The 26,292-nt window shown below is 41.6% G+C and overlaps 1 protein-coding gene across 1 annotated transcript in view; it reads left to right on the top strand.

Annotated features, from left to right (window-relative positions):
- Positions 1-20,549, top strand: part of NFE2L2 (nuclear factor, erythroid 2 like 2) — a 25,018-nt gene extending 4,469 nt beyond the window's left edge. The window contains exons 2-5 of the mRNA XM_006036158.3: positions 10,151-10,420; positions 10,672-10,767; positions 11,428-11,610; positions 15,426-20,549. Coding sequence (XP_006036220.1) covers positions 10,154-10,420; positions 10,672-10,767; positions 11,428-11,610; positions 15,426-16,640 — 1,761 coding nt within the window. The 5' untranslated portion in view covers positions 10,151-10,153 and the 3' untranslated portion in view covers positions 16,641-20,549. The remainder of the gene's footprint in view (positions 1-10,150; positions 10,421-10,671; positions 10,768-11,427; positions 11,611-15,425) is intronic.
- Positions 20,550-26,292: the final 5,743 nt, after the last annotated feature.

Raw genomic sequence — 26,292 nt, 5'->3', positions numbered from 1 at the left:
GGAGTGGTGGTCGGGGGGGGGGGGGGGGGGGGGTTGGTTTCTAGTGGAAAAACTTACACAGAGATCTCAAACAGATATTCAAATGCCAAGCAATTGTGTAGCCAGGGGACCCCTGTTCACGCATCTTGGCATGTTATGTAAGCTCCCCAGCCTGCCTGGTAACACATGAGAGTCATACACAGGACAGCTCTGATAGCCTGTGACGCAGTCTAGGTCAGCCAGTCTCCCTGCAGCACAATATGGAGATTGTGAAGGGGTTCCCTCCTTGGCTGAAGCAGTAGAGTCCAGTCTGAGTGATGCACTGTTTTCTGGGACTCATCAGGTGAGCGGGGGTAGAAGGGAGGAAAGCATGCTGTAAAACTAGAGCACTATGCTGTAGCTTCTCTCAGAAGGTACATGGACAGAAGTTTGGTCTCTTGGGAGAAACTCCTGGGTGCCATTTAGCCCTGGTTGTTCTGGGGTTATTTTTTTCCTGAAGCAGCCATTTTTGGTGTGGAAGAAATCTTGAGCATCTGTACACTCCTGGTTTCTACTGGAAGAAAAGCAACTCTCCTAGTAGAGACAATGTTTGCATGTGGCCTAAATCTCTTGCATGTATCTATTGCATGTGTTATCTTTGTTCAATTCTGATGTCATCCTTGGGGAATGCAGTACTTGGAGAAGAAATATACCCTTAAAGAAATATGTAACTCTGAGGCTGACAGCTGTAGAAAAGAGTAATGCTGCCCCTGCCATTATATCCTAGCAAGTGAAAATGAGACCGTGTATTTGGCTTGTGGCATGCAGGTCATTTTTAAAGAGTGGAATTGAGGTAGAGAACCTATATCTATTCTGAAAACCAAAAGGAGGATGACCACATCATAGTGCTGTGTGAAAATGTAAACAAGCAAAAGAGATGGAAATGCTTTTTTATATCCCTTTTATTCCTTCTGGCTGTCTTCCTGTGATGTCACTTGTTATTGACTACTATTGGCATTAGGTGTTTGAAACTACTAAAGCACAAATGAAATTGGGACCGTGTATCAAGTTTGTTCTGTCACCTTGGAATGGTAGTCATGGTCTCCCACACATGCTTTTAAAATTTTTTTGTAAATCATAGGAGATTAGAGTTGGAAGGGACCCCAGGAGATCATCTAGTCTAACCCCCTTGCTCAAAGCAGGACCATCAACCATTCCAACCAGGGCTTTGTTGAATCTGGCCTTTAACCTCCAAGGATGGAGATTCTACCACTTTAAAAACAACAACAGCAACAACAAAAACGTGCCGGGAGGGGGCCTCAGAACTTGCTTCAGCTGCTTCATGCCTCGGCCTGGTATTGCAGTGCCTTCAGGCCTGGTGGCTGCTCCCCACTGTGGGAGCAACTTCCCACGGGGTTCCGAATCTGACCTACCTCCTTTCTGAGGTGCACGTGAAATATGTCTTGTCACTAGTACTTGTGTTGTCTTACAGATATAGCAGCTCTGTAGATTTCTCCCTATTCTGGGGTATGATTGACACCTCCAAACTAGTGTCTGATTTACAGAGCAGTTAGTGTCCAGAACTGCAGGTTCATGCCTTGCTTTGTACTTTTGCCAAAGGCTGCCCCAGTTGACACAGCTGTAAATGGGTACCTGGCCATTTGGGCTGGAAATTCTGAAGTCAGATGTGATGCTAGTCTTAGCCATACCAGGCTGGAGGGCCATGTGGGCTTGGGCTGGGCCTTTGACTTTTTTTTGACTGTTGAATTGGATGAGAAGGATGTGTGTTGTGATTAGAAGTCTTCCACTCAGAACTTGACTTTTCCCATAATATTAGTTTCAGATAAAATATATCAACTTTTCAAAGTTTGATGGTTTTAGAATGGCAATACCGATCGAGGATTTGAGTGGAATATTTAATTTGAAGTCAAACTAATTTCACCAGCCAATTGGTATCTCTTTCTCTCTCCCCTGCATTCGTAGAATAGCCCCAAGATAAGAATTCAGTCTAATCCAGACAAATAGTTATCCAGGTAACATGTTTATTTATAATAGAACATCTTGGAAACTGTGTATTTATAAGGGAGCCCACGGGGGTATAACAAGAGCTATGTCCTGTGGAATGTGGTATTTATACCTTGGCAAACAGTATAAGCCTATGTTTTTGGCCAAGGAATTAGAAAGACCTTTTTTGTTCAAATGCCTGCAGTAGTAGCTATGGAGTACTAGGAATGTCTGTGATGATTAGACTCAATCCACTGCACTATATCTACCTTACCAAGTGCAAGCTAAAACACACATTTAGACATGTTGTAAATTGGCTGTAGAATTATTTTTTGTCCCAGTATTCAACTGGATGTGGCACATACATGGAGACCTCCATTTTAGGAATTGAGTTTGGTGCAGATGTCTATCTCAGTGATTCTGAACCTTTCTAGACTTCAAGCACCCCTCGAAAGACTATTGATGGGTGCTTTGAGTCTAAAGCATCCCTCAGAAGGTATTTTCTTAGTTTTCACTCCTTTTTTGACTAAAGAAAAATAAGAGCAATTCTTCTGTTGCAAAGAACTCGGAAAAGACTGTAACAGTCCAGAATCTTTGGGTTTATCTTGTGAATCATGTTTGCGTGATTCCTAACAGTAGGAACAGTATGCCACCTTATGGCACCCTTGAAAGGTCCTGAGGGCATCCCAAGGTCTAGATTAAGGCTGAGGAATGTATTGGGATCTTTGGTCAATATGTACTGCTGGAGCATCCACCTGAACAGAGTGGAACTTAAAACACCTAACAAGAAACATATTTTATTTAACTCTGGGGCTCATTTAAGGACCCTGGGACCCCTCCTTGTGTATTATTGAAACCCCTATACTTAAATTACATTTTGAGAGAAGGCGGAGACAGAGACAGGCACTGCTGTGGCAAGAAGGAATAGATAAGAAACAAGGAGCCAATGCTAGTAATGAACAAGTTGTGGATTCAGCTTCAAACAAAAAATCAGAAGGAAGCGCCCTCAATCTGCCAACCCAGTTATGATATATGCTCACTTTGCCTGATGTGGTAAAACAAAATGTGGTTCAGCAGACAGCTCTGTCGTGGCAGGACTGGGTCAGGGCTTTGGGCTCACCACCATTTACAAATGAGACCTTGCTCTACTCATATGGCATGGATGACAACTTCCTTCACTGTCCAATCTGGGCTTCTATATAACTGCCATTCATCTTTATTCTTCCACAGTAACCTGCTTTTGCTACCTGTCTTTTCATTAATCATTTTCCTTAGTTAATTGTGCCCCTCTATCAAATAATTTCATCCAGAAGAATTCTTTCCACTTCCCAGGGAATTTAGCATTTTTTTTATTGCCACCCCCAACTATTTAAACATCATGGGTCAGGAGTCCCAACCCCATGTATTTTAAGTAGTAATAAACATCAGGCTTATTGTATTTGCCTTTTGAAGCTTTGGGGTTTGTTGGGATCATATTTTCAAGCTTTCTTCTGTGGCCCTGAGGTTTCATAGATTATCTTTTAGAAATAATTAAATGAAATCTCAGCTTTTATAGAATTCCAGAATCTGGGCCTTAAAAACCAAACAAAACCTAAAACACTAAATGTAATGTGATGATAAAATCACGTGAGCTAACAACACTGATTCTGTACCTCCAAAACAAGATCAACCATGACAGCTATTGAGCTCAACTGCTGCCCCCTCCTTTCCTTTACCAGTTGTGCAGAAAACTTCCATCTGCTTCTCATTCTTCAGTTGGCTCCTCTGCACTGCACCTTTGCCTTTTAATGTTGAAGAACCAGTACTGGCCTGGAGACTGCTCTCTTCCTTCCCCTCTCCCTGAAAAAAAGCATGGCTCTAGATATTTCCTGTCTGTTCCAGTCACTTACTGAGAAACAGCTAATGATTCATGGGATGTTTTTCTGACATCCTCCCTGTTAATAAGCAGTGGTAGTGCTGTATTTCCCTGTCCTTGTGGTCTCCTTTCCCAGCTTAGCACCACCTTTCTCTGTATGTTCCATAACCTGTTAGCCCAGCCTTCATCTAAGGCTTTGCTTTTTATTTATTTGTGGGCATGAAATTTTCTCTCCTTTAAATTACATGCCATAATTCTTTGATAATCAGTTTCCATTAACTTTCCATTTACATTCTCCATTTTTAATTCAAGTAGAGTTCTTCATCACTCAGAACAGTTTTAAAAATAATGGTCAATGTGCTCTGTCATAAGAGATTGGTTACTAATTGGCCAAGTTCGCCGATGACACCAAACTTTGGGGCAAAGCATCCACACCAGAAGACAGGCAGGTTATCCAGGCTGACCTGGACAGGCTCAGCAGGTGGGCGGATGAGAATCTGATGGTGTTCAACGCCGATAAATGCAAGGTTCTCCACCTTGGGGGGGAAAAAAAACCTGCAGCATCCTTATAGGCTCGGCAGTGCTATGTTGGCTAGCACTATGGAAGAAAGAGACTTGGGGGTCATCATTGACCACAAGATGAACATGAGCCTGCAATGTGATGCGGCGGCTAGTAAAGCGACCAAAACGCTGGCTTGCATCCATAGATGCTTCTCAAGCAAATCCCGGGACGTCATTCTCCCCCTGTACTCGGCCTTAGTGAGGCCGCAGCTGGAGTACTGTGTCCAGTTTTGGGCTCCACAATTCAAAAAGGATGTGGAGAAGCTTGAGAGAGTCCAGAGAAGAGCCACGCGCATGATCAGAGGTCAGGGAAACAGACCCTACGATGGCAGGCTGAGAGCTCTGGGGCTCTTTAGCCTGAAAAAGCGCAGGCTCAGGGGTGATCTGATGGCCACCTACAAGTTTATCAGGGGTGACCACCAGCATCTGGGGGAACGTTTGTTCACCAGAGCGCCCCAAGGGATGACGAGGTCAAATGGTCACAAACTACTTCAAGATCGTTTCAGGCTGGACATAAGGAAGAATTTCTTTACTGTCCGAGCCCCCAAGGTCTGGAACAGCCTGCCACCGGAGGTGGTTCAAGCGCCTTCATTGAACACCTTCAAGATAAAACTGGATGCTTATCTTGCTGGGATCCTATGACCCCAGCTGACTTCCTGCCCTTTGGGCGGGGGGCTGGACTGGATGATCTTCCGAGGTCCCTTCCAGCCCTGATGTCTATGAAATCTATGAAATTGTATAACTGTTTGTTTGAAAATCCTGTTTCAGCTATTAAATTGTTTTCCTCGGTGGCACTTGTGTCATCGGATGTGCCTTTCTCTACCTGTAAATGTCTTCTCAAAAAAGAAAAAAGCCAAAATAAGTGATTTTAAAAAGTTTCTAAAAACCACAAGAATTTGAAAATCCAGTCTGTGTAAATAAATCCATGAAAATAACATGAATATGAATATAGGGTCTCTCCCCTTTGTTTACCCTCTGCAGATATGTTTGCTTAAGAACAATAAGAGTTAATAGTCAAACTTTACAATGCAGTCAGAGTTTCACATTAAACGTGTAACAGACTACCCAGATGGCAAATGCTGATATGTAAATCTAAAACATGAAAATTTCCATTGGGGGCCAGATGGTGGCTTAATGTGAATTGTTTAACATTTATGTTTATCTTATTAAAACTGCCTTTATAAGTCCAAACGAAGCTAGTTGTATGGTTTGGAACAGACTGGAACAGCATATCACTAAATGAACAAAAAAGCAAATAGTCAGTGTGAGGTACCATTTGCTGCATAGGGCACAGGAAAGAAAGTAACTTTGAATAGTGGTTCTCCCTGCATTTATGGAAATGTAAAGAAAATGCCAAAAATCATTGTTCTGATTTTCAAAGGTGCTAAATAATTACCCTGGAAGCATAAAATTCTTGGACTACAGCATATGATGGGATGTAGCATACACTGAATAGTTATCCCTAGTATTTTTCCCCTAGAAGGTATTTTGGCAACGTAAAATTTACAATTTTTGATGCTTTAGGTCCAATCTTGAACCCTTGAAATACAGAGGAGTTTTCCCATTAATGTTAATGGGAGCAAGATTGAGCCTTTAGCCTAAACAAGTTAAATATTTTAAAGTAAAAACAAGTGCAACTAATAGACTATTTACTCTATGCTGAGAAGACCTTGCATCCTTAGGTCATGTCTCCTTTTAGCTATTGCTAGCGTAATAATTTCCTTAGCTGTGATGCAAGAGCTTATGCAACCGAGGAAAGAACAAGTAGCTACTTGTGAAGTAAATCACATGATAAACCATGAGAGCCCTTCCAGTAAATACCCTTTACATTGAGGAAGTGGTAAGCAGGGCTCTGAAATGCAGGAGTGACATGTATACATGCTATTTAGATGGTGTGTGGTATCTTAATCTAGTTTGGACATTAGTGTGCACCTCTTGTCCTCTTCTGCACTTCCACATGAGACATCTTGGCTCTAACATGTTTTATAAATGTGCAAAAAGTCTTTCATCCAGACATATTAAAATACTTAATTTTTAAAGAATAACTCACGCAAAATAAAAACAAAATACATCATTACTTTTTATAATAATTGTAGTGTAACAACTGAATATATGACAAACATATATTTCTGTGTGTAAAGTTGATTGAACACTTAACCTTTTTGGGGAAAATGTGCGGAAATGCAGGATTTAGGTTTTCTTTGCTTTAAATTGTAATGCAGTTTTCAACCCTTCCTAACCTGTCACCTGCAGGTTGTACCCAATCACTGAGATTTTGATTATTTCAGGTGCTATCCTGATTGTGACCTGAGGCTTTGGAATAATGTCCAGACGTTTGTGAAAGGGACAATGATGTTAAAATCATTAGTTTATAGGATTAAAATACAGATAAGAGTATTTAAAGGCAGTCTGGATTTAAATAATTTGCACAGATACTTCGCATCTAAAATAACTTCTGTGGAAAAACCTGCCCCACTCCCTCCCTTTTTTTTTTAAACAGAATTTACTTGAATTTTGGTCAGTGTTGAAGGATAACTATATTATGTTTTATATAGAACCATTTATACAAACTAATCCCTATTCCCTTTTATCAGCCATACAAACAGAATTAATTTTATCTACCTAAGTGTCTAGATCTTTTCAGAATAGGTATTCTGTATATATATTGATGTACCCCTGACAAGAAACCACTTCCAAAATGAAACGCAGCAACTGTTTAGCGAAACTTAGAACACTATACAGCAGTTTTGAATAGGGAGAAGTCAGATGGGCAGCATAACAGATTGGAACGTATTCAGGACCTATGTGCTAACTTGCATTTTGTGAGAACTTCTGATGAGATTTAGGATTTAACAGGGTCAGTACCATGACTTGTTATTCAAAAGACAGCAAGTAGGAGACCCCCTGATACTATGCTTCTGCATTCCTTTCATGTTATTTCAGAAGAAAATGGCTTACTGAATTGTCTGTGCCACTTTTTTAAGCAGCTGGGATTTCTTTGGGGATCTTGCATCCAATGATTGATCCGTTCCATCACTCCTTATTTTGAATATAAAAGCCTAAACCAGTAGTTCCCAATTTTTATAGATTCAGGGCACTCAGAAAATGCCAGTTCTTAATTTTCAATTTTTTGAAAGACTACAGAAAAACATTAGAACAGTTCTGTTGCAGAGAGTTCAAAGATCAGAACAGGTCAGACTGTTTTTGATACTATGGATTCCAATGTGAAATCTCTGGGTTTATCTGTGGTAAATCATGTTTGCACACCTAACAGTGCTAGCATTGTGTGGCACCTCACTGTAGTCTTGAAAAGATCTCAACCGCAGTGCCCTGGTTGAGAATCAGTGGCCTAAACAATATGGCTGATACCTCTACCGAATCTATCTACAGATTAAAAGCATGGTACTTTCCCTCAAATGTCTCCTGACCAGTTTTTGTTTTTATAACTTAAATTGAAACTGATTAATAGTTCTCCTATTCCAGTTGTTGGCTAGGGAGAAAAAGCTCTGTTGATTCTTGTTTTCATGCATAACACGCAAAAAAAGCTTTTGAGTCACAATTTGTAATGGTGCTTGTAAATGAATAATTCAGAAATAGGCCCTAAAATCCAGATCCTGCAATTTTATCTAGAGCATATTGCAAATGTTCTGAGACTAGGAAGCATTTTCAGATCTGCTGCAGGAGAAGAGAGTGAGCAGCTGGTAAACTACTGGCCCTTAATGAACGTATACCATATTGTAATATCTCCAATTACTGCAGAACTTAATGAGTTCATTTTACTCTGCCAATCTGGAAAGACCAAACAGTATATTGGACATCCACTGTAATTATTTCAGCTTCTTCACTGCTGGCCGTTAAAGCAGGATTTGGTCTCTTACAGCAAGGTATATTAAATATGCCTTAGATTTAGAACTACACAAGCTGTAAAGCATGAGGAAATACTAACTAGCCTGCCAAATCAGTTTTAAAATAACTAGTAGAAATAATTCTTTCTATTCCTTAGTAGTAGTTTATTTACACCTTTTGTGAAGATAAAATGAACAACAAACATATATAATAATAAAATTGATAGAGTTTACTATTTTTGCTAAATAGTAAAATATAATAAGATTGTACATTCTATCAGGTTAAACAACATTAAAACAGAATCTAGTATATGATGATACGATTGATAAAAATGAAACAGTGGACAATAAAGTAAAACAGGGAAATTTCAATGGTAGATTAGACTACTGAACTGATTTGTATCTGAAAATAGGTGCACATGCCTTTGGCCATGGAGTTGACAGAAAGGTATTTTTAGAATTATTTTTAGAAAGGAGGTTTGATCTATGTTTACATTAATGTGCTCCTCGATCTGAAGATAGTTTGAAGTTTTGGTGTCCTGCTGTGGCGAGGCAAACTATATTAGGTTTGGGATTGCTGTCTGAACTGAAGCAATTTCAATTTGATTCCATAAGGGCTGGCACGTGAAAACAGTGCAGCTGCCTAGGGCTAAACATTTAGTCTGTTTACAGATGTAGTTTGTGGGGAAAATGGAATTCCATCTGAAACATACATGCAGACTTTTAAAATATATCTGTATTACAAATACAAGCATCACATATCTTAAATGTTCTAGCATCTCAATTAATGTAATGCTTGGTTATGTGTTAAGATTTTAGACTGTTTATTCTAGAAAATACCCAAAGTTTTGACCTTTAAAATGTGGAATGCTTAAACCCTTGAAAAATAAATATTTATGTAGTTTTCATTAACTAAAAGGGAAAATGTAACCAAACAAAATCTGCTAACCAAATAGCTTTTTCTGAATAGTGGAACTTTAGTTGTATCCTTTGATCTGATAGAGTTACACTTTGCAAATTAAATATGCATGAGAATATCTCATTTCCAATCTCATAGTTCTGTATAGCTAGCTACCTGTGAAGAGCCATAATGCAAAGGTTAGCAAAATTTGACACCCACGAATTATAAAAATCCAGGTTTCTTATATAGTTAACATAATCTAAGGCTAAATTACAAACAGTTGTTTTTGTTTATTTATTGCATATTTCCGTGTGTACAATGGCCTCTCTTTAAACCGGGTTTTGCCCAAATTTTGTAAGTAATATTAATTTTTACTAGCATGAAGTAACAAATCTTTTTAAATTTATTCTATAATGAACAGAAATAGCTATTTTCTTTACCCTGCATTTTGCAGTATATCTGTAGTCATCTTGAAAATGTTATGCCAGTATACAAAAAGAATTCACCCAATTGCATGTTCTTGTAAAATTAGTGCACTTTTTTCATTTCCGCGCTTTTCAATCCTGTGCCTTTCTTTTCCTGAGGAAAACATTTCTTAAGTAAATCATAGATCCCTTAATCCCTCCTTTATCTTCATGTTTTCTAATAGCTAATTTAGGAAGGAATTAGTTGCTTCTGCTCTTTTGGCTGGTTGGCATGTAATCATGTTACCCAAACTGCATTCTTAACAATTCCATCTGTACTGTGCTGATTTATTGATACTCCTTATGAGAAAATATTTCTCTGTGTGCATGTGTGAGAGAGAGTGAGAATGTTTGCAACAATAAGAAACCAGTCTGTTCATGTAATTAATACAAAAGATTAAGGTATTTTAGAACCATGTTTTGCTTAGGGAATTTGGTAGGATTAAATTAACACACTTCAGTGACATGAGTTTACCTGTTTAGAATTGTCCTGATGTGTTGTTTTAAATGAGTTTTGCTATGATGTAGGCTGCCTTTTAAAACTAATTTATTTCAATTATAGGACATGAACTTGATTGACATCCTTTGGAGGCAAGATATAGATCTTGGGGCAAGACGTGAAGTCTTTGATTTAAGTCAACGAAAGAAAGAATATGAACTTGAGAAGCAAAAGAAACTGGAAAAGGAGAGACAAGAACAGCTTCAAAAAGAGCAAGAAAAAGCACTATTGGCTCAGTTGCAGTTAGATGAAGAAACAGGTGAATTTGTTCCCATTCAGCCAACGCAGCACATTGAGTCAGAAAATACTAGAGCGCCAATCAGTTTTTCACAGGTAAAAAAAGCAGTATTTCTCATTTATACTGGGGGGATGTGTGTGTGTGTGTGTGTGTGTGTGTGTGTGTGTGTGTGTGTGTGTGTGTGTGTGTGTGTGTGTGTGTGTGTGTGTGTACACAGTTTTCATGAATAAAAAGTGATGGTAAAACTAATGGTTAACACTAAAGTTTACTCTGTATTTGCTATAGTTGAAGATCTTTAGTCATCTAAAAATAAGCTAATATGCTTTTCCATAATGTTCCTATCTAGAATACACATACTTCAAAATCAGAAGCAGATGCCTTGTCTTTTGATGACTGCATGCAACTCCTGGCAGAAACTTTTTCATTTGTAGATGATAATGAGGTAAATGCTTAGTACAGCGTTTCATGTCGGTACTTTTTTCTTTTCTTTCTTCTTTTTTAAGGTAACAATAATTTGCCTTCAGTCTGCAGTTCAGTTTGAGCTCAAGCTAGATTTTGAATTTTGCCCCTTAACCAGACTCCTATCCACAGGCAAAAATCTCTATCTCCAGTTAAGTGGAGCATTAAACCCAAGGTAGCTGACCTCTCAGGTGGATGGGTTGAAGGTTGAGTGCTGGCTGACACTTGAGCAGTATTGATGCAGCATGTTGAGTGACCAAAACTCACCAACTGCTGACCCAGTTACTGTGTTAGAGTGGTGTTTTGCATTATGTTCACACTCAACTGTTAACAGATAGCTTGAGTTAATAGATTCAAGTTGCTTTACACAAATTTATTAACTAAATGTGCTGCAAGCTAACCCTTCCAGTGAAGGCAGGCCCTTGGACAGTTTGTTTGGAGTGTTTTCTCTTTCTCTTATTATAAAGCCACTTTTCTTGGAAATTCTTTTAAATTATACATTTGCAGAAGCTAGCAAATATGTGTATAAATTACTCTTGGAAGGGATACATGTGGATTTAGTAAACAACTAATGCAGACAGCACTAAGAACAGCTTGTACGTCATGCAAGATTGGATTGTATGCTTTATTTTTTAAATTCCAGGTTTCTTCAGCTGCGTTTCAATCACTGGTTCCTGCTCCGGTTGATAGCAACACAATCTTTGTTAGTCCTAATCAGACTCAGCCACCCGAGGCATCTGTCCTTCAATCCCCGGTCACTGATGGAGACAGCACACAAAACATAAATCAAGTTTGGGAAGAATTATTGTCCATTGCAGAACTACAGGTAAGGGTTAATGAAGGAATAGGAGGGCATTCAAGGAGAATACCTCCGAGAAATATGAACAGTGGCAGTAACCTTTTTAAGGGATGGTAGGTAATTGGCATGTCGAGCTGGTATTTAGCATTTTTGTAAATCAGTGTTGGATGTCATAAAGTAAATGGATCTTCTAATTAAAAATATGCTTCATCCAGGTACAGTGGAGACTTCAAAGACATGGGTTCTTTAAATGGGGTCACAAGCAAACACATCCCAGACATGATGTTTCCTTTTCTATCAGTTCTGGACCTGTATTAAATTCATAAACCTGTTAACGGCACTGTCATGATTAAAGTCCAACCTGCGAAAAAGTCAGTAACTTCTAAATTTATCGATCCTATCTATATCAACTATATATTTTTTTCCCCCAAATGCTTCTCTAACAGTATTTTTGGTATGATGCTTAATTAGTATTGGGGAAAGAATATATGGTTTATATATGAGCGAATTAAAAATTTTAAATACATACATTTAGATTTGCATTTAACTTCCAGCTAGGGAGAGAAGCTTTAGAAAATATTGGAAGGCCACTTGATGCCTGAAAGCTTTTTCAACAGATTTCCCAATTATACAAGTAATCTATTAAAGATCCTTGTATTTTAGAGGTTCACCGGTTGTATTGGTTGTCTGTCAGATTGGCGCCGATAAAAGGGGAAATGACATTATCAGTTATCGGCTTTTTTTGGCCATTGTAGCTGATTTAATGTTTACCGATAATTATACCTTCTGGCCAGGGCACTGGCTGCAGTCCCAAAATGCCTGGGTTCCCTTGGGAAACAACAGGTTTCCCCTTGCAGGCTGGCAGTGTTCTAGCCTGCAAGGGGTCCTGCTTGGGGCTGCTAGGAGTGAAATACAGGGGGTGCTGCATGCACATGCATGACTGCACGCATGCATGTGGCTAGGAATACTGCTGGGCAGTGTGGAAAGCAACTCTCTGCAGGTAAGTCTACGGAGGGGAATGGGCATAGGGGAGGGGTGAGGGGGGGCAGATCAAGGCCTCCACAGTGAGGGAGGGAGTGGGGCTGGGGGTGCTACCCTGCCAGGGCAGTACATGGAACCTGGGACTGGGGCAGGGAGTGGGATGAAGCCACGGGCAGCTTATCTAGAGGGTGTGGGGGAGTGGCTCCCTATCACTGCGCGCATCCCTGGGGGAGGCATGTATGCCCCTAGATATGTATGCAGAGCAGATGCAGGCTACTCACTGTGGGCTTGGGGCTCTCCGCTCTGCTGCCTTTCCCTTGGGAGCCCCAGGCTGGCTGCATGCCCCCTGCCCACCTGGCAGCAGGTGGGGGGTGACGAGTTGTGCCCCATGTTGCCAGGTGAGCAGGGGGTGCACAGCCAGCATGGGACTTCCAGGGCAAAGGCAGCAGGGCAGAGAGCCCCGAGCAAACAGCAGGCAGCCTGCATTCGCCCTTACCCCACTCAGCTCTGCTCTGTTTAAAAGCACTCCCGTGCTTAAAAATGGGGGTGGTGGCACTTAAACTAAAGCTCATTAATTGAATGAGCTTTAGTTCAAGTGCCACCACCCCCATTTTTAAGCTCTGGGATGCTGATACATCAGACTCAAGAGGCTGCTGGAATTTGCCAAAAAAAAAGAAGAAAAAAAAGGTTCATTTATGTCAATACTTTTAAAATGCCTTATTGGCCAAGAAAATCTTTATCGGTGCACCCCTATAATGGATTTTATCCAAATTGTACTGCAAAAGCTAAATCTGGATTATTTTTAATTATTGCTTGGGAAACAATGATTATGCAGCAGCATGATGTTACCTTGTTTTGGATACTGCAGTGCAATATTGAAAGAGACTCTATCAAACTGAAATCAAACCACTTACAAATGATTTAGAAAGCAGTGCCAGTACTACATTTACTCTGCCTCTAAATATTTGTTGCTAATTTTTGTGTATTTTAAAACCCTCATTTTATTTATTCATTTTTAATTTTCGTAGTAGATATTTTGTACACATCAGATATTGGGGAAATGGACAACTGTGGAAATGGCAAAATAAATAGAGGAAACAAACTGAAAATCTCTCTAATGTTATTGTTCTGGTAACCCTACATTTTCAGACAGAAGCAAGATACCTAAAGGTGAATGATGTACAGGAAAGAAAAAGGCCAACTCAGTCTTGTCTCCAGTCTTGTAAACTGTAGTGTAGGCCTTGTTTAACCACAAGTTAAGTAATCAGTGTGTAGTCCTTTTATAAGAGAAACAGAATCATTTTGGTAATTGCCTCCTTCTCCAGAAACAGAAGGCACACTGATATCAGCTTCCTTCAGTCAATGTTAAGATACTACTACCCTACTGGAAAGAATGTTTGTTTCGTTGCCAATGAAAGCCCATCAATGTAATATACTTCTGTACTTATGCCTGTTAACCAACTTAACTAAAAGTATGTGGGGTAAAATAATGTTTGTAAAGTTCCATGTCACTACTACTTGTTTTCTATAGTAAATTTAATTTTACTGCATCAAACAGCTGCTTTATGGATCAAAGAGTCTTTTTAGTAATCCTACTACTAGCAGTAGTTCTTTAGGTGTACCCAAACTTGGCAGCACCCCAGCTCCATCTTGACAATTTTACCACAGCAGGAGGGCTACATCCATGTTTCATATAATGGAATATATTATCATAGGATCATAGGAAAGTTGGGCTGGAAGGGACCTCACAAGGTCATCTAGTCCAGCACCCTGCTCAAGGCAGGATCATTTCTGACTAAACCATCCCAGCCAAACATCTGTCTAACCTGTTTCTGAAAGTCACCAAGCATGGAGATTCCATAACTTCTCTAGGTAGCCTGCTCCAATGCCAGACAACTCTCATACACAGAACGTTCCTTCTAGTCTCCTGCCTAAATTTCCCCTGCTGCAGCTTGAGGCCATTGTCCCTAGTTCTGTTCCCTACAGCCACAGAAAAAAATCCATCTCCATCCTCTATATAATTGCTCTTCAAGTATTTGAAGACTATTCTCAAATCCCCCTCAATCATCTCTTTTCAGGCTAAATAATCTTAATTCTTTCAGTCTTTCCTCATAAGTCTTGTTTCCCAGATCATTTTTGTTGCCCCGCAGTGGATTGTTTCCAAACTGTCCACGTCTTTTTTTTGAAGTGTGGGGCCCAAAACTGGATGGAGGATTCCAGGTGAGGCCTCACCAGTGCTGAAGAGAGCAGAAGAATCACTTCCCTTGATTTGCAAGTGACACTTCTGTTAATACAACCCAGGTTGCTGTTGACTTTTCCCTGCAACAAGAGCACATTGTTGGCTCATGTTCAACTTAATCACCATAACCCCCAGGTCCTTCTCTGTATTACTGCAACCTAGTCAGCCATTCTCCAGTCTGTATATGTGCATGCAGTTATTCCATCCCAAATGCAGGACTATGCACTAGCCCTTGTTGAGTCTCATCTCATTGATTGCAGACCATTTCTTCACTCTATCCAGGTCATTCTGGATCCTAGCCTTAACATCCAGAATGTCTACAATTTCACTCAACGTGGTGTCATCTGCAAATTTGCTAAGTGTGTGCTTGATCTCATCATCCAAATAATTAATCAATTAATGATGTTGATTTCTAAGAATGATCTTAGAAATATGCTATGGCCGTGTAAGCTATCATTGTGTCATAGCAATTTTATGTGTACATTGACTTTTTAAGGATAATTTTATATTTATGAAATCTAGCAATGATGTTAGATATTAGTATCAAAATGTTTTGATATCAATGTATCCATTATTGCTAAGCTTTTGTTACTTTCCTTTCCTTCCCTCCCCTCCCATATAGTGCCTTAACATTGAAAATGATAACCTGGTTCAAATAATGAACGCTTTCACAAGCCCGGAAGCCAAGCCAGCAGAGATGCACAATAACTGTAACTTCTACAACTCGTTATCTATAACGGATAAAGATGTTACCTGCAATCCTGATTTCCTTGATGCTTTTGAGGAGGGTCCCTTTTCTAGCATCTTACCACCAGAAGACCTCAGCCAATTGAGAGTGAACTCTTCAAATACTACTCCCTCTTCAAGGTCTGACTTATGTGAAGATTTCTATTCCACCTTTATTGATACAAAGGTGAGCAATGACACAGCAGCCCCAAATGTTATCAGCCAATCTTTAGATGATATTCTTAGTGAACCCATTGATCTTGCAGACTTCTCCCTTTGTAAAGCTTTCAACAGTGACCTTTCTGGAAGTGCCGCAGAAGGTAATGATTCTGACTCTGGTATTTCCCTGAACACAAGTCCTAGCACAGCATCACCTGAATACTCTGGTGAATCATCTGTCTGTGGAGATAAAACTTTTGGGTACAGTGATTCTGAAATGGAAGAAACGGACAGTGCACCTGGAAGTATGCAACAGAGCAATGTTAATGTGTATTCATTGCAATGCCATGATCAAATGTCTCCTGCCTTGGGGCCAAGCACTCGAAAGTCTGATTTGCAATGTGTAAACACACCAAAGGGAGAGCTACCTGCCAGCCCAGGCCACCCTAAAGCTCCATTTACAAAAGACAAGTCTTCTGGCCACCTTGAAGCTCATCTCACAAGAGATGAGCAAAGAGCAAAAGCTCTGCATATCCCTTTCCCTGTAGAGAAAATCATCAACCTCCCTGTGGATGATTTCAATGAAATGATGTCTAAGGAGCAGTTCAATGAAGCCCAACTTGCGCTTATTAGAGATATACGCAGGAGAGGCAAGAATAAAGTGGCTGCTCAAAATTGCCGTAAAAGGAAACTGGAAAACATAGTGGAACTGGAGCAAGACTTGGGCCATCTCAAGGATGAAAAAGAGAAATTACTTAAAGAAAAGGGAGAGAATGACAAAAGTCTCCGCTTAATGAAGAAGCAGCTTAGCACCTTGTATCTTGAGGTCTTCAGCATGTTACGTGATGAAAATGGAAAGCCTTACTCTCCTAATGAGTACTCACTGCAGCAAACAAGAGATGGCAATGTCTTCCTTGTTCCTAGAAGCAAGAAGCCAGAGACAAAATTTTGAAGGGCAGGGAGGCTGGCTGACGTTGTCAGAGCTAGGGGTTTTCTATTGTTATACTAATAGCTTTTCCTGTGACTTGAAATCCAAAATAGTCATATTTTTAAATGATTTTATGCAAATAGATCTAAAATTAATAACTAGTATATGAAATGCATAAGTTAAAGAACTATTAGTGTAATGCATATGTATGTATGCAAATTTATAATATCTTTTATAAACAGACAATATTTCTTTCTTATAGCACCACTTTGGCTAGTTTCTGTATAACTGTAAATATTTAAACACACCTTATTTATATAATGTTTCTATCCCTTGTTTGTTATATTCATAGATTTATATTATATATGTATATGATTTTTGCCTTTTAAGTATCATTGCCAGCCCAACTGTATGACTTGATACTTTTTATAAATATGAATTGAATGTTTGCCACTTTTTCTTATATATTTTTATTTGCTTTGCATTTAATAAAAAAGTAGTATAAAGGGTAACTCTTAATAAAGGGTATGATTTTGTTTGGTTTTAATAGTTTATTAAGCTTCTACTGTACTTCATTTTTACTTATTTATATGAAGTACATTTGAAGGCTACAACCCCATAAAAATAATTCATACCTAATTTATTTAACTTAATTTTAATTTAGGAACATGCTGTAATCTTATGGTAAGTTAAGTTTACACAAAATGTATGCCCTTTCATTCTCTCCTTTGGACTAAACTTATTAAACCAATTCATTATGAGAGCTTTAATTCATAGCACATTATCTAGGACTAACCACTTTATTGAATAGGGAGTGTTTAGAGGTTGAAAGTCTGAATTACAGGGATATAAAGAATTTGGACATGTGAGTAAATACTGTTTGTTTACATTTCCATAGTCTCACTGAACCCAGGCTACAGTGGATTTTATTTAAATACAGAAAACACATCATATATAGAAACATTTATTGTTTCCTTTGTGATGTGCACCAGTCTGGATGGTTAAAATCTGGCTGTATTTGAGGACAATGTTTTAAAGCCCACAAAAAGTTGTATATTTTAAATATTTTCTCTATAATTTCAAATTCAAGATTAATTTCCTAATCAGCCAGATTTGTATTTCTTTGATATTTCACACAGTGTACTTTGCCAGTACAAATATCAAGTTCCATTCAAGATTTTGCAAGGCTTATTATACAAGCAATAACACATGTAACTTTTTATTTAAGCTGGCAGTAAAGTGCTTCTGGTGAGCTTATAACTTTTGAAGATAATAAGTAATAAATTGCAATTTTAACTATGCCATGACCACACTTGATGCTAAATACCTACATTCATTCAGCAGTTCTTCTGAAATAAAAAATACCATATTTGTGTAATGTGCAGATTCAGATTATACTGTCAAAGTCCATGTTGTGTATGGATTTCATGATTGAACAAATCCTTTGTGGTGACAGCAACAACAAAAGGGAGACTAGTAAGGCAGTTTACAGAACGCAGATTTCTACTCCTAGTGAGCATTGCTGTGGTTGGGCATTAAGGATAATCCAAAGATAAAAAGCAAAGGAATTCAAGATACGTTATCAAACGCTGAGACAGCCTAGTGTATTTAGAATGTGAATGCCTCAGAGCAGGCCTCTCTCTGTATGCTGTTTGTGAAGCATTAAAAATCACTTTCTGCATCTCATACACACTGCACTTTTATAGTCTCCTGTTTCTAAACTGGTCCTGGAGATATTTACATTATGTGATGCTGCACAGGATAGAGCAAGGACATTTATACTAATTTCAGTATTAAGACACACACTGATCTAAGCAGAACTCCATGCTGACTTGCCCTGTTGAGAAATCGCATTTCTTGGACTAAGAACTAGGGTAAATTAAACTGTACAGATCTCCACACTGATGTGGCTTTCTTGTTCTTGGTATCCAAGTTACTTCATTTAGAGCTACCTCATTTATCTGTACATTAAGTAAATTATGCAGTGTAGCCATAACCTTAAGTCAGCCCTAGGGGGAATCTAAGTAACAAGCTGCGCTTCGTATCACCATGAGCTATGTCCTTCTACAAGATGTTAAAAAGCAGCCTTATGGTTTTCTGTGGAGTGCCTGATCTTGGCCTTAAGAATCTTTTAACTTGACTCCAGTCATTTTACCTTTAAAGGGGGGGTGCCAAACCTGTGGCCTGGATTCAGCCTGCAGAGCCCTACTATCTGGCCCCTGGTGTAACCATTGGTCTGAATTGACCTAGACCAGCCCTGTAGGCGGGGTCTGGATGTGTGCTGCACACAGCACCCATTCTAGCTGCTCTGGGAACCTCACTGCACACACCTGATCCAGCCAGTCCAGTACCAGCACTTCACATGGCACTTATAGGCACTGCATGCAGCAACACATGTTCCAGACTGGTTAGAGCAGGCACTGTCATGCAGTCCAGACTAGCTGCTGGGGCCATCATGTTGGGATGCATGCTGCATGTAGTACTGGTCCCAGTGGCTCCAGGATACGTGTCACACGCAGCGTAGATCTTCCTGAAGCAGCTTCTGCAGGTGCTTGATCCAGTGTGGTGTGGGGGGAAAGGGGAGTCTATGGGTCATTTTGGCTTGATCTGGGCTGTGGACCAGCCCTGCATCACTCATCTGGCTCTGGCTAGATGAGTTTGATATTCCTGCCTTAAAATAACAAAAAGGGCAATGCTGTCATACAACATCCTGTCTTGCAGATGAGGTTGGCAATACTAGATGAATAACTTAAGTATTTAAATATTGTAGGTCACCCCTACTCTGAAGAAACTAACATTTCAACATCACATTTTGGGTTTGTCTTTGCCTCCAGGCTTCTGAGCTGCTAGATACAATTATTATCTTTGCTACCATGAGTGATAGAAATTTTTTTTTTTTAATTAAAGCAGAGCTTCTCACATTCATAAGATGCTTAAGGAACAGCCCTTAAAAGTTCTATTAAGTATTATGAGATTCAATATAACATTGTAAGAATAGATCCTGCTGTTTATTAAGTTGATATGCCTTTGTCCTTGCTAGTGTAGCAGGACTGTCTGATTCACACACAATGTTGTGGCCATTGAAGAAGCAGCAAGTGAATGTCAAGTTTTAGCTCTTGTTACGTAAACCAGATTAGGAACATTTTACAGGACAATAAAGATCCTTATCATTTGTGAGATCTATGGAATCAGGGTTGCATAATTTATGAAGAGAGCCCTTAAGGCAAGATGTGTGGCTTTTATCTCTTGCATATCCCACAAGCGGTGCAAAAAATCAACAGTCCTAAAAGCACCAGTGAATAATATACTGTTAATAAATGCAGCTGTCTCTGGCCTTAAATCTGAAATTAAGTCTCTCTCGAACAACACAAGCCAAAGAATGTCACCAGTACCCTGTTTATCGGAAATTATTCTTCCTTCCTGTAAGTGAACATTGTTGCGCCTAGTATTTGAACAAGAGGTTCAGTAGATTGTCCCATATTTTGCTAGCTTGATATATCTTTAATTTATGAGGCATCAGAGAGATGAAATGTCAAGAGAATTTTGGACATGTTACTGAAGAAATGCATGATCTGCTGCTCTGTTTTCTCCTCCCTGCACTAATCTGACATGTACCACATGAAGGCTGCCTGTGACACTCATGCCACAGATTAGCCACCTCTGTCTTAGTGAGGAGTAATTCCTGGAGCATGAAGGTTGAATAGTTCAGGTCTTGGTGCAGATGCAGTAGTCTGGCAGCTGACTTCACCTGTGAAGACTGAGGTATAAAAGGCATTGAATACCTCAGCCTTTCCTGCAACATGTGTTACTAGGTTGTTTCCCTTATTCAGGAAGGGACCACTGATCTCCCTCTTGTTGCTGACATACTTGTAGAAACTGTTTTTGTTACCTTGCATGTCCTTTGCTAGCTGCAATTCCAGTTGTACTTTGGCCTTCCTGATTTCATCCCTGTATGTCCAAGCAATACTCTTATACTCCTTCCTAGTAGTTTGTCCAAGTTTTCACCGTTATAAGCTTCCTTTTCGTCTTTCAGCTCATTGAAGTTTCCTGCTAAGCCAAGTTGGTCTTCTGCCTTAGTTGTTAGTCTTTCTGCACATCAGGATGGGTCGTTCCTGTGCCCTCAATGAGGTTTCTTTAAAGTACCATCAGCTCTCCTGGCTTCCTTTCTCCTCTTCCCTGGGGATCCTGCCCATCAGTTCCCTGCATGAGTTGAAGTCTGGCAGACAAGGTTCCTTGGGTGAATTTGATATCTTTTATTAGACCAACCCAAATAGTTGGAGAATAGTTATTAAGCAAGCTTTCAGGTTCAAAAACCCTTCGTCAGGCTAAGGAGGTTTCAGCAGTTGGTGTGTGTGAGTTGAAGTCTGTTTTTCTGAAGTCCAGGGTCCTTACTCTGCTGCTCTTCTTCTTTCCTTCCCTCAGGATCCTGAACTCAATTGTCTTGTGGTCACTGCTGCTGAAGTTGCCATCCATTACTACATTCCTCACCAACACCAAACATTTGTGAGCAGCAGATCAAGAAGAGTAAGGCCCCTGGTTGGCCTCTCCGACATTTGCACCACGAAGTTGTCCCTAACGGTCTCCAAAAACTTCCTAGATTGCCTTTATCCTGCTGTGTGACCCTCCCAGTAGCTGTCAGGGTGATTGAAACCTGCCATGAAAACCAGTGCCTTTGACTGGGAAGCTTCCACTAGTTTTTTGAAGAAAGCCTTATCCATCTCGTACTCCTGGTCTGGTGGTCTATAACACACATCCAATACAACAGCCCCCTTGTTCTCCCCTCTGATCCCGAGAGACTTTTAACAGGCCTGTCTCCAGCCTGCTCATACCTCCATATTGGCTTGCTCCGTGTCACTGGGAGATGTGAGAGCTGTGATTGGACACTAGGTGAGCAAGGCACAACAGCTTCCCTATATGGAATGTGCCAGACACAGTGCCAAGGGATTGGTGCCTTGCTCACCTAGTGCCCAATCACAGCTCTCACATCTCCCAGTGACACAGAAGGCAGATGTTTAATTTTGTTGCTTAGTTCCAGGAGGGTCTGAACCATGGCTAAAAAGCCTTAGCATAACTCAGTTTGCCCGCTACATCCCGGATGACTGGAAAAGGGAAAACATAGTGCCTATATTAAAGAAAGGGAAAAAGGAGGATCCAGAGAACTACAGACCAGTCAGCCTCACCTCAGTCCCTGGAAAAATCATGGAGCAGATCCTCAAGGAATCCATTTCTACGCACTTGGAGGACAAAAAGGTGATTAGGAACAGTCAGCATGGATTCACCAGGGGCAAGTCATCTCTGACCAACCTGATTGTCTTCTATGACAAGGTGACTGGCTCTGTGGATCCAGGGAGACTGGAGGATGTGGTGTACCTTGATTTTAGCAAGGCTTTTGATTTGGTCTCTCACAACATTCTCACAGGCAAGCTAAGGAAGGCTGGATGAATGGACTGTAAGGTAAGTGGGGAAGCAAGTGACCTGGAGGAAGTACAAGCTATAGGGGGCAACAGGAAAGGCCTTGGGTGTAACCTACAGGTTACACCAAGGGTACTTAGGGAGTTGGTGAGCATCATAGCTCAGCCCCTGACACGGATCTTTGAGAGCTCTTGGCGCTCTGGTGAAGTGCCCGATGATTAGAAGAAGGCCAATGCTGTGCCTATCTTCAAGAAAGGGAGGAAAGTAGATCCAGCAAACTACAGGCCCATCAGCCTGACCTCTATCCTGGGGAAGGTCTTGGAAAAGATTATCAAGGAGGCCATCCTTAACAGACTAGCTGAAGGCAATATCCTGAGGGATACTCAGCATGGGGTTGTTGCGGGTAGGTCTTGCTTGACCAATCTCATTTCCTTTTATGACCAGGTGACTTATCACCTGGACAAGGGGGAAGAGATAGACATTGTATATCGTGACTTTAAAAAAGCCTTTGATCCGGTATCCCATGATCACCTCTTGGCTAAACTGGCTAACTGTGGCCTTGACCTCATCACGATCCGCTGGCTGGGGAATTGGCTCCGCGGTAGGACCCAGAGGGTGGTGGTCGATGGGAGCCAATCATCTTGGTGCGCTGTGACCAGTGGGGTCCCTCAAAGCTCTGTCCTAGGGCCTATACTATTTAACATCTTCATCAATGATGTGGACATTGGTGTTAGAAGCGGATTGGCCAAGTTTGCCAGGCGGATCTTGACAGGCTCAGGAAACGGGCGGACAAGAACCTGATGGTGTTTAACACCGAAAAATGCATAGTTCTCCATCTTGGGAGGAAAAACCTGCAGCATGCTTATAGGCTCGGCAGTGCTATGCTTCTTAGCACTACAGATAGAAGGGACTTGGGGGTCATGGTTGACCACAAGACGAACGTGAGCCTTCAGTATGATGCTGTGGCTAGTAAAGCGAGCAAAACGCTGGCTTGCATCCACAGATGCTTCTCAAGCAAATCCCGGGACATCATTCTCCCATTGTACTTGGCCTTGGTGAGGCCGCAGCTGGAGTACTGCATCCAGTTTTGGGCTCCACAATTCAAAAAAGATGTGGAGAAGCTTGAGAGAGTGCAGAGGAGAGCCACGTGCATGATCAGAGGTCAGGAAGGCAGACCTTATGAAGAGAGACAGAGCCATGGGACTCTTCAGCCTAGAAAAGCGCAGGCTCAGGGGTGATCTGGTGGCCACCTATAAGTTTATCAGGGGTGCTCATCAGGATCTGGGGGAACATCTGTTAGCCAGAGCGCCCCAAGGGATGACAAGATCAAATGGTCACAAACCCCGCTGCAACCGATTCAGGCTGGACATAAGAACTTCTTCACTGTCCGAGCCCCCAAGGTTTGGAATAGACTGCTGCCGGAGGCGGTTCAAGCACCTACTTTGAACGCCTTCAAGACACATTGGATGCTTATCTTGCTGGGATCCTATGATCCCTGCTGACTTCCTGCCCCTGGGGCAGGGGGCTGGACTCTGATCCTCTGGGGTCCCTTCCAGCCCAAATGTCTAAGAAATCTATGAAAGTTGCAGCAAGGGAAGTTTAGCTTTGATATTAGGAAGAGTTCTCTCATTAAGAGGATAGCAAAACACTGGAACAAATTACCCAGAGAGGCTGTGGAATCTCCTTGTAGGTTTTTAAGACCTGGCTGGGGTGATTTAGTTGGCATGCTCCTGCTTTGAGCAGGGGGTTAGACTAGATGACCTCCTGAGGTCTCTTCCAACCTCACCTTTCTATGATTCTCACTAGGTTAGGAAGCTTTCCTGCCAAAATGCTCTTCCTTTTCTTCATCAGGTAAAACTGATCTCTTACCACTCCTTTTTGGAACAACTTCCCTTGTTGAAGAAGCCAAATCCCCACTGCCAGCACCATCTGCACAGCCATGCATTGATCTGCAAGATATCCACTCCTGCCTAGGCCCTTTCTCTTGACACGAAGGATCAAGGAGACCACCACCTGAGCCCCTTGTCCCCTCCATTCATGCACCCAGAACCTAGTAATTATTTTTGATTTGCTCAAGGTTACCCCTGTCAGTATCACTGGTGCCCTCGTGGATGAGCAGCATAGGTCACTAGTCATCAGGGGGCTGAATCAGTATTGGCAATCCTTCTAAGTCAACTCAGATCCAGGCTAAGGCATCCATCATCCACAGAAGGGAGTCACCAGCCACCACCACCCATCACTTTCTTTTTGCGGCAGTGGAAACTTGTGGAGGTCTGAGCCGGCCTCTTCTGCTGATGGAACGTGCTCCTTCTCTTCCATCGCTAGAGCTCCCTCTGTTCTCTTGGCAAACTGCTGCAGGGATGACTATCAATCATTTGTGGGGATGAAGACCCCTGCTTGCTGCCAGAGGTCACAAGCTTCCACCTTCTTGGGAGTCCACATCCTCTTTGTTCTCCTGCATTACCTTTTGCAGCCCTAGAGCTCTCCTCCAGCATCAAATAAATGAAGTCCTCATGGTGGAGGATGCTTTAGAGCCTCACCACCTCCTCCTGTAGCTCTTATTTGCCCCACAAGGGACACCAGAAGGCACCACACACATTGTAAGCAACCCCTCCTTAAGAGTTTTACAGCCCTTCCCCCAGCTGTCAATAGAAAGTGTGCGCAAGCTGTAGACCCAATAGTGCCAAACAAGGACAAATCTGGGCAAACTCCCCACTTGCTTTGATCTCTAGTTAGCTCAATACTTAAGTTCCTTGTTTAACTGCTGAGTTTTAGCTACTTATGCTAAATTTCTAGGTTAGCTAGTCTTTCTTTAAACTAAGAACTTACCCTAAAGACTCCTCATTAAATATGGGGCCAGCAAACTTTCATTTGCTATCCCTGTTTGCCTGCAGTCTCCCTTTTATACTCTCCTGGGTCTGGACTGGTTCCACCCCCTTGTTAGATCTGTTGTCAGACACCTCGGCTAGCAGCACTCCCAGCTGCTCAGAGCATGACTGCTGGACCACACAGCCAACCAACCAAACACTCACCAAGCCAAATACAGACTGCCCTGGCTCATTTACTTTCCAGAAGCAGGATCTGGTACATGGCTCCTTTTGCTCTTCCTTCTCCCAGAGAACTGCTTGCAAACGTCCCCGTTTGCTGTCCCCATTCACTTACAATGTTACCTCAAGCCATAGGTGGAGGCACAAATATTATTTGGGGGAGCAGGGAAATGAGTGCATGTACCCCACCCCCCAGCAGGTAAATCTGTTATGGGGAAGTGTCATGCAGGGTCAGATCAAAGTCCCCTGCAGCAAGGGAGGGAGAGGCAGGGGTGAATGGGGATCATCCAGGGACATGGGGGGGCTCCCACTACTGTATGCAACCCTGGGAGAGGCCAGGGGGGCATGTGCACCCCAGATGTATGTGCAGGGTGGAGGCAGGCTGCGGTTCTGTGCCCCATGCGCAGCAGGCACATGGTGTCATGCTGCTCTAAGGTAGTGGCAGCAGGGTGTAGAGTCCAGACTGCAGCAGCAGCCCAGCTCTGCCCCATGCAGAGATCCAGGTGGCATGTGCCCCCCCAGCCTCCAGAAGGGTGCAGGTAGTGGTGGGAACCCCTCTACAACCCTGAATGAGCTGCCCAAGCTTGGAGCACCCCACAACCCAATCCAGCCTGTGGCTGGTCATTCTCCCCACAGCTGCAGCCATGCCTGGGTTGCCCTGCATCCCCACCCACTGCCCTGCACTTGTGGGGGCTAAGCCCCATTAGCCCCAGCCTTCTGTTGCCTATGTCTCAAGCACAAAGTAACACAACTTGCATTAAGCAGAGTCCTTTATTGTTCGCAAAAACCAGACTGACCAATTGAAATTTGTTGTAACCGTTCTAGTTTTAAATATCTTCATGTTGTAATGTTGCATACCTCTTTTTTCCTGATTAGCCTGCACAGGGAAAGGACATGTGAGAACTACTGTACATAACAGGATGCACATCCAATAAAAAGGATTGGAAGTGTTTTGACATTTGAGGTGTGCCTGGTAAACATCCTTTGAAAGCAACACCCAGGAGGTCTAAACAGGAAAACTTGGCATGAAACAACGAATAAAGGAGATGAAAATTAGGAATCCTCCTTAAAAGACCGTGTTTGCTATACTGCAGTTGCCCAGTGTCTTTATTGAAAAGATGCTATCTGCTTGGCTCCTTGGGACTCACCAGGTACACCCCTTACCTCTTGATAAGAGAAGTCCCTCCAGTTCATCTACTGAGGGAAGGCTATGGATA

The sequence above is a fragment of the Alligator sinensis genome, unplaced genomic scaffold, assembly GCF_000455745.1.
Source record: "Alligator sinensis unplaced genomic scaffold, ASM45574v1 scaffold1304_1, whole genome shotgun sequence".
In the NCBI taxonomy this organism is placed as follows: domain Eukaryota; kingdom Metazoa; phylum Chordata; order Crocodylia; family Alligatoridae; genus Alligator; species Alligator sinensis.
Note: the sequence above shows the minus strand (reverse complement) of the source record. Positions and strands in the feature narration are given on the sequence as shown.